The following is an 8,984-nucleotide window of genomic DNA, read 5'->3' on the forward strand; positions in this document are numbered from 1 at the left end:
TCCATGTCTCCTTCTTCTAAATAACCTAATGTTTCTACAAGGCATAGTCAGAAAGTAAAGCTATTGAACTCTTTGTAACGCCTCTGTTTCGTGTAAAAACAATTCTCTCCTGAGTTCAGTATCTGGTGATATTTAGTTCACCGATAACAGAAAGGATAAAGATGGTTGAATACTGGTAGTTCGGTTTGCAATGACATCCCAAACAACGACCTGGCTGCCGTATATGGCTTACCTAAAGCCAGCGCTTGGCTTGCCGCCTGGTGCGATTTATTCGAGTCCTAACTTCCGCTGCCCGATGCCCTCCTAAATTAAAAAAAAAAAAAAAAAAAAATTGCCTTTTAAATCTCTAAAAACTTTGCGCCTCAAAATTCTGCCGCACCGGACCTGGCATCGCTTTGAGCTTACCTTTTGCATACGTAGGGTATGTAACGTTGTTTTCCCACATGCATGATAGGAATGCAAGCTATTGCTCCTCTCGTAACGTAAATATGTGCCAGTTCAAAATCTTAAACCATTCGCAGATAAATTTAGCTCTCCACGAAGACATCCCGTTCCTTAGCCAGAGAACTTTCTGTAACCCAATAAATCTCATTTAGGCTTTCTGCTCAGATAAATCCATATGATCCCTACATTTCATATGAAAAATACCGCTCTCTATGCCACTGAGTTTATATCATCCATCATGTGTTTTTGATGTTGGACTTTTTTATAGTGTTGCCTTGCCGGAGACCAAAAATGTACTCTGGGTCTAATATAAAATAAAAAGCGTTTCTTTCTCGTGGAGAAATAGAACGTAATGACAATGATCCATTTACTTGTTTTAAAAGCGATCAAAGCCACCCAACAGGTGTAGTGGTTAGCGTTGCTGACTGCCGTGCCGAAAGGCCCGGGTTCGAATCCCGGAGAAGGCATGGATGTTTGCAAATGTATAGTGTCCGCGCGGCATGGGAGCACTCTGAATATGCGGCGAGCCCAAAAGTCCTCTCGAGAGGTTGTAGGTATAAGAAGAGAAGGGGTGTGAAACCCGGGGTGCTTGGGGGCGAAACTGAACTAAATCGCACTGTCACCTGTAAGATGCTGAAGGCTGTTGCAAATGGTAGGCGTATCTTGCGCTCCTTGCCATGTTTTTCGTGGGCTTGGGCAGACTATAGGTCAGACAAATTAGCATTAGTAACATCAACAAGAAAAGCGATCAAAGAAAGGTTTTCTGTATGTTAATATATTCTTATCTCTGGTGATTTTCTTTAAGAGCTTTATTAATAAAAATGGCAGGCGCAGAAACGGGAAGTAACAAGAATGAAACATTGGTATTTTCTAAAAAAATATGCGCAAATAAGCTGTACTGTGCAATCTAACATCTGCTTAATACGATGAATTTTTTAAAAATGCAATATGCCAGTGAGATTATTTTTTAATTCTATAGCATTTTGATAATATAATTTCTTAAAGACAAACATATGGTATGTAACATTGCTAAAGAGTTCTTGCGGTAGTCCATTTTGCATGTTTTTGAAAGGGAAGCAACAAAATGCAAGTCGTGTTCGTTGGAACTGGCGAGTGCCAGCCAATAAGGAGATACCCACTACTGGGTATATATATATGTCTTTAATTATAAAAAAATGTAGTAAGCTCGCCTAAAAGTTACCAAGAGCTGTTGCTCCAAAAAGTTCAACACGTTTTAAAAAATTAATACATATGAAAATCAAACCATTAAACATGTAAAACATTAAAAAAACAGAATCAGATAAAAAAGGTAAGCGGAAAATGGTAAATTAGCCCAACTCGACTTCCAAACTGGATTTTCAAGGGAAATTTCATTTATTTGAACGTCGAATCAAGCTAACCCCATTACGCGTTTCGCCGAAACGCGTATGTCTTTAATTATATATATATATACTATATAATTTCGATAAATTATTATATACGCATATATATATATATATATATATATATATATATATATATTATTTTAATTGTTTGCTATTTAATATATTTTGTTATAATCAGTGGAATGCAGGGCCGGATTAAGACTTTTAGAAGCTTTAAGCACTTACAACATTTAGTACCCCCGCATATATTTTACGCTAGATTTTTTTTCCATTCCTTCTCTCCATTCACCTGCACCATGGCAAAACCGGCAATGGTGCTCTAAGTACGTGCTTATATTGTTTAATGGTTAATTGACCTTAATGCTTAATATTTTATGATTCTATTGGTAACAAATTGTTTTTCGTTATAAGAACAAAATTTATACGTAATAGTTTTCATTATATCAAAGAATATACTTTTCTGCAACCATATTCTTATTTTTCAGGATAGTAATGCAAATTGGAATAAATAAGGGCAGTACTTTTTTATTTATTTATTTATTTATTTTTTTATGGCGGGACTTTGCCTATGTTGGCATCGGCCACTCCTAAGGCCAGATTTGGTGGTCTCTTTATTATGGAGGCACCTAATAGGTGGGCCACCTTTGCGTCCTAAGAAGGGGCAGACAATTACATCCATGCCTTCTCCGACATTCGAACCCAGGCGCTTCGCTATCGCAGTCAGACTCCCCAACCACTATGCCGTCTGTGCGGCACAGAAGTTTTTCGCATTCGGGTAAAACTGAACCATGGCTTCTGAGGTGACAGCAATACACCTCAGAATCAATACTGAAATTTGCATTCAATTCAAGCAATACACAAACAATCAATACTGAAATTTGGATATCAGGAAATACTAGCGAACTATCGATAAAAGAAATTTTAAAGTGACATCATAGTTTGTATTATAATGCAAACGAAGTTAAAGTATATTTGTAATATTAGGCATGATACCGCATTTAGAACAGAGAAGTTTGGGTTTCTTTGAGCAAAAATCTTACTATCTTATTATATTGCGGTACTTTTATTTGCAGATTTATTGTCTCCATTGTTTCCTACTATCAAGACCATTCTACGGAGTCGGCCAATTCAAGTCAAGGAAAACGCCAATCTATGATGGATAAAAGAAGCATTCTCCTAGTACTTTCTTAAGTGGCAAAATAACAATTTTTTAGATTTCCGAGAGAACAATTATCCTCCCCCCCCCGCCTTTTCTGAGAAGTTAGAAAGCCTTGCGTAATTTCTCAGCATTATTTTAGTTTTCCTCACATACTACTAAAACAATTCAGTATTGTTTCGAATGCGAAGAAATTTCAAGGCATTATTCTCCGTATTACTACAAACTGAAGAACATGAAAATGAAAAATATAAAAAACAAGTTTTTTTTTTTTTTTTTTTTACTAGTCTGTTTAGTTAGATCGTACACTAATCGGGAATACATATACATTATTATTATTATTATTTTAAGCCTAAAGAGGCAATTTTGCCCAGATGGGCTTTTAATTTCGTTTTGGCATTTTGCGTTGAAAACTACCCAGAAGGGGACATGTGACATATCGACTGGCAAAATGCAACTATTTCGGGACAATGGTTATTACGATTTTCAAAATAAACGTATACTCTAAATTCCTTTTTTTTTTTTTTTTTTTTTTCCCTTTAAAATAGACAGCTTGTAGATTATATAAAACACATAATGTGTAAATTTAAAGCTTCATGTCTTTAAAAACCAATTGTTTACTTTCTCTTACTTTTGACGAATCTTCTGTGATAGTGTGCTAGTTTGGTACACTTTTCTTAACAAATACTGCATCAAACTCCTTCAAATTTTGCATGATGGTTAAAAACAAATCATTTAAGAATAATAAGCAGTATTTTACATTTTACTTAAAACGAAAAATATTAAAATAAATTAGTAAAATGTTTTGAAAATCATAGAAAAAAATGGTATTAAACTATTAATAAATCCAAAACTAATGATCATAAATTTTATATCCTGCTTAGTTAGTTTCAAAGAAATAGTTAAGATAAACAACTGTGGAAAATTTAAACCTTCTAGGCTGAATAGTTTTCAAGAAAAGTGCACCGAAAGTTTAAAAAAAAAAAAAAAAAAAAACGTTTTGAGAAAAACTGAAAAAACAATTTAAACACTAATAATTTATAAAAAAAAATCATTTTAACATTTTCTTACACCTTAATCATCTTGAACTAGAATTTCTGCATTTAGTTATTTTTGTTTTATTAACTTATATTTCTTTCTATCCATTTTAGAAAGCTTTTGGTAAGCGAGACGAGCCTCACGAATTCTATCGCAATCTATTTTCGCAGAAACTTTACCGTATAAAACCCTGATTGTATTCCCAATAATTCCATTACTCATTGCTACTTTCTACACTATCATTAAAACATATTACTGCATCTAATAAACCTAATTTTAATGTGATAACACTCACAAAAACAGTTTTGGGTATGCGTTCCAGATGCAATTATTAAAACTTTCATTCGAGTTTTGAGTTGTCGCGTTGAGTAAGGTATTTCTCCCACTTTCCTAGCGTGCCTTCGTGGTGTAGTGGTTCTGCACGCTGGGCCGGTATTCCAGAGGTCCGTGGTTCGATTCCCGGCGAAGGCGATTGCTAATTTTTCATCTCTCCCTCTAACCCCCCTCCCAAAAAAACCTAATGTCTCTACAACTTGTCTGACGTATAACAGCAAACGAAGTACCTGTCGTTGGAACAGCCTTGAGTACCTTACAGGTGACAGTGCGATTTAGCTCAGTTCCGCCCCAATTTTGATGGAGAACACCGCAGGGGCGGACGGGTCCGAAGGTCGTCCATCCTTCTTTCCCTACCACCCACCTCTCGAGAGAACTTTTGGCTCGACGCATATTTCGGGTGCTTCCATGCCGCATGGACACTATACATTTACAAACATCAATGCCTTCTCCGAGATTCGAGCAGGGCTCTGCGGCATGGCAGCGTCATCATACCGGTTGAGCGGTGGGTTTTGACTTCTTCCATGAATGCGATTTGACAGTAGTTTTTTTGTCAAAGAGACTTCAAAGAGTCTCACCTAGTAAAGCAGGTTCTAACAAAGAATGTTTTATGAACATACTTTTTACCAGCTGATATTGCTTTATTGTTGCCACATAAGACATCTGTCCTTTCTCAACTGGTGGGCTTGATAGTGTTTGCTTACATTTTTTAATGAAAGATTTTGGTCTTAAAATTTCCAAACATGGATAAATTACATATTTTTGGAATTGTCTGAGGCTACCTTATTTTTTCTAACCCAAAATTGAAAATTTTTATGTCATATGTCCCCTTAAGTGCGTTGAACCACTTTTCATATTGTTGCCACCAAATATTATCGCCCTATATTATATTTAAAGAAATTAAATAATCTGCATAAATGTATGCATGTTTCTCGCACTGTGATAAAACAACGGTACCTAGAGCTATGAAATTTTGAATAACGTAATCCGCCACCCGGATATGGGCATATGGAAGACCAAATTGGGAATTTGTTTTATTATCTATTTCATATTTTGTAAAACTTTAACGAATTTTTGATTAACAAACTCAACGATTTCAAAGCGAGAAATAGCAACACTGCACAGAGGAGGGGGATTAATCTCCAGGTCGAGAGATTGTGTATCGGAAATTCTAAAGATGCGCTCTTTTTAAATTATTTTGCGATATTGCTGTTGAATTGAATTTTACGGTTTAAGTGCGAAGAACATGATATTTAATAAATAAAGATAATAAACAAAACGTTAAAAAAAACTTTTTCCGTAATATAAAGTCTGTTCAGATATTTTAACCTTCCCCCCCCTTAAAAAATAGCGTTTAAGTCCTTAGTATTTACCATGCAATACTGGTCAAACTTATTTCAAGTTCAGGAAGGAGGAAGTAAAAGTTTACCCTAAAATTATTAAATCTGTTAGAGCTATTGCATTATATAGAAGTATATCTTCGAAATAAAAAGAATGATTACCGTTTCTTATCATTGTTTAAAATATTTGATACTTTACTTAAAAATTTCAGCGCAATTTTGCACTTTAAAATTTACGAAAGCATGAAATCAGATTATAGTTTCAAAATACTCGATTCTTTGGATCGCTAGTGGTACATCAATAAAATGCTAAATAGCCTGCATATATAAAGATCAAAGATATATAAAGATCAAACGCTGACAACAATTTAATGACATTTTAATTTGTTATAAATATGTTCTGAAGGCAACATAAATAAAAATACGAGTAATATACTTAAGAAGAATATTTACAGACTTACCACTATCATTATAAATACACTACATAATGCTCCGTACTTAGACATCTTGAATAGTCTACCTTCACCTTCGGAACCTACCTTGAGTTTAATAAAAAGAAAAAGAAGAGAAAATATAATTAGAAACGCCACCTAGCGACATGCTTGATTCTGCCCTCAGCTGACCTTCAAACTAACGTAAAAGACCGCTGACCCCTGATATTAAAACAGTCTGTTTCAGTTACATTTTTATTTAGACTTCTAAGAACAGGTTTAAATGACATCGTAATCTGACCAGACAACAGACGATCTAGCGTGAGTTGAATGTAAAATCGCACACTTCGAAGTAATCATTTCAAGATGGTTGACCGCTCGAGTTCAAAATGAGTATTTAGAAGGTCACCGTACATTTATTGTTCGATTTATCTTCTCATGTATTAATAATTAAAAAAGAAACAAAAAAATTAGCGCTTTTCTTCTTTAACATTTTGCTTTCCAATTATTCTGAACTCAGAATTATGAATATAACATATATTCTGAAATAGAATATTTATTCTGAAAGTAGAATTTCAGTATTCTGTATTAAACTTCTATCTAATATAAAGTGACCACACGTCCCGCTTTTTGGAGGACTGTCCCACGTCCCAACGATTTTTAAAAATGTCCCGCTTTTTAAATTAACAATTATTAATTAATTATAATGGTGAATATAAAGAAATAAAAAAAACACATAAAATGCATGCAGAGTGAACTAAATTAGGCGATGTAACGAGTTAGATTTACTCGGTGGTGTTCGATTTATTGTCGTTAAGCCTCGTCAAGGAATATGCATTCTTAACGGAGGAACGGCTAGCATTAGCTGAAGGGCTATTTGCTTTCCACATCATAAACCACAATCAATGTTTCAGATCAATTGAGTGTACTTCGCAAATGATCAAAACGTTGTACAACAAAAAATTTGCATGTGTAAGGACAAAAACCGAAGCAAATAATATTTGTAATGTTTTTTCACAATTGCAGAAAGGATTAGATTTAAATACACATTTATATCCATATATTATGATGCTTCCAACCACAAAGATTTAAAATTATTTCCCACAATTGTTAGACTTTTTGATCCAGAAACAGGAATTAAAATTGCAATATTAGATTTTGCTTTATTACCAGGTGAAACTTTTGTTTTTTTCCTATGACAGATTGTTAACAGTTACAGTTTTGTAACAGAGTCCATTAATCTATACTAAGGCCAGATGTGGTGGTCTCTTTATTATAGAGACACCTAATAGGTGGGCCACCATTGTCTCCTATGAATGGACGAACAGTTACAACCATGCCTTCTCCGGGATTCGAACCCACGCTTTTCGGTATCGCAGTCAGGCTCCTCTAACCACTATACCGTCTGGGCGGCTGCCGGGTGAAACTTCACAAATAATTTTTAATTCAATAAGTACTATTATAAAAAAAGAATAATTTGAACAATAAAATTATTGCCTATTCTGTGGATAACACTAATGCAAATTTTGCTCGAAAAGCTAGAAGAGGCATCAATAACGTTTTTACGAAACTTAACGAACATTTGAACCAATAAATTATTGGGGCAGGTTGTGCAGCGCACATTCTACACAGTACTATTCAAACAGCACTTGACTTACTTCCAGTGGATGTTGAAAATATTATTGCAAACATTTATTCGTATTTATATATATCTATACTGTGCGTGCCGAAAGCTTGAAGGATTTTTGTAAAAGCGCAGAAATCGAATATAAAAGAATTTTTGATAACAGCAAAACACGATGACTAACTCTTTTACCAGCTGTAGAAAATATTTTAAAAATATACGAACCATTAAAATCACACTTTTTATCACAAGATAAATGTCCAAGAATATTGCAGCTGTTTTTTGAAAATGACACATCACAAATTTGTCTTCCGTTCATCCACAAACAAGCTACATTATTTCACAATGCTGTGAAAGTTATTGAAGGAGACAAAATTTCAATTACGGAAGTGTCAAATGAAATCAATAATTTAAAAACAAAATTGCGAGAAAGAATTGATAACGATTACGTTCCTTTAGTTATTCGAAAGGACATCACTCGGTTGGAAGAACAAGGTGCCATATCAAACGACCTGATTTTCTGAAAGAAGTCAGAAATTTTTATTATAATAACTGCTTGGAATATCTTGAAGAACGGACAGTTCAATTCGAGGATATAAAAAACATTCATTGGGTGATATTAAAAAAGGAGATTTTATGGGAATATGTGGAAAAATCTTTTTAATATATTAGCAACCATTTTCAGAAAAAAAAATATTTGCGAAAATTATCTTTTTGATGAGGTGTCATTGGTCAAAAGATACGTTTCTGATGAAAAAATTAAATGTTGGTTGTCTGCAAATGTGGAAATAGACAAAAAAAAAAAAAAAAGGACGGAGTTATTCCTTCATTTTAAACAGAATAATATTCCTTACGAAAATATTTTGAAGAAAATTGTAGAACACGCACTGTCCCTTCCAGGAACAAATGAAGCAACAAAACGTGTTTTTTCTAGTATCAACAAAATATGGGCAATTGATAAAACGCAGTTGAACATTAAAACTTTGAAATCTGTATTAAGCCTAAAATATAATTTGACCTATCCATGTGAGAAATTTCACGACATTTTAATAAATGATCCGAATCTATTGCAAAGTATTCACTCGGATAAAAAATATAACCGTGAAAGAAAACCATAATTTTTGTTAAATGAAATATTAAATTAATTTAAAAATATAATATTCAAATTATTGTTTTTTACAAATATTTTTATAGGTACCAATAGTTAATGATCAATATATTTTTGTATATTTC

General features: G+C 33.7%; 1 protein-coding gene across 1 annotated transcript in view; it reads right to left on the reverse strand.

The window, feature by feature from the left end:
- The window catches only part of LOC118198539 (uncharacterized), a 24,052-nt gene extending 17,741 nt beyond the window's left edge, over positions 1–6,311 (reverse strand). Inside the window, exon 1 of the mRNA XM_035370238.2 lies at positions 6,158–6,311. Coding sequence (XP_035226129.1) covers positions 6,158–6,202 — 45 coding nt within the window. The 5' untranslated portion in view covers positions 6,203–6,311. The remainder of the gene's footprint in view (positions 1–6,157) is intronic.
- Between the last annotated feature and the right edge of the window lie 2,673 nt (positions 6,312–8,984).

The sequence above is a fragment of the Stegodyphus dumicola genome, chromosome 9 (assembly GCF_044657685.1).
Source record: "Stegodyphus dumicola isolate Sdum_Otavi_A_Nest chromosome 9, ASM4465768v1".
Lineage (NCBI taxonomy): Eukaryota > Metazoa > Arthropoda > Arachnida > Araneae > Eresidae > Stegodyphus > Stegodyphus dumicola.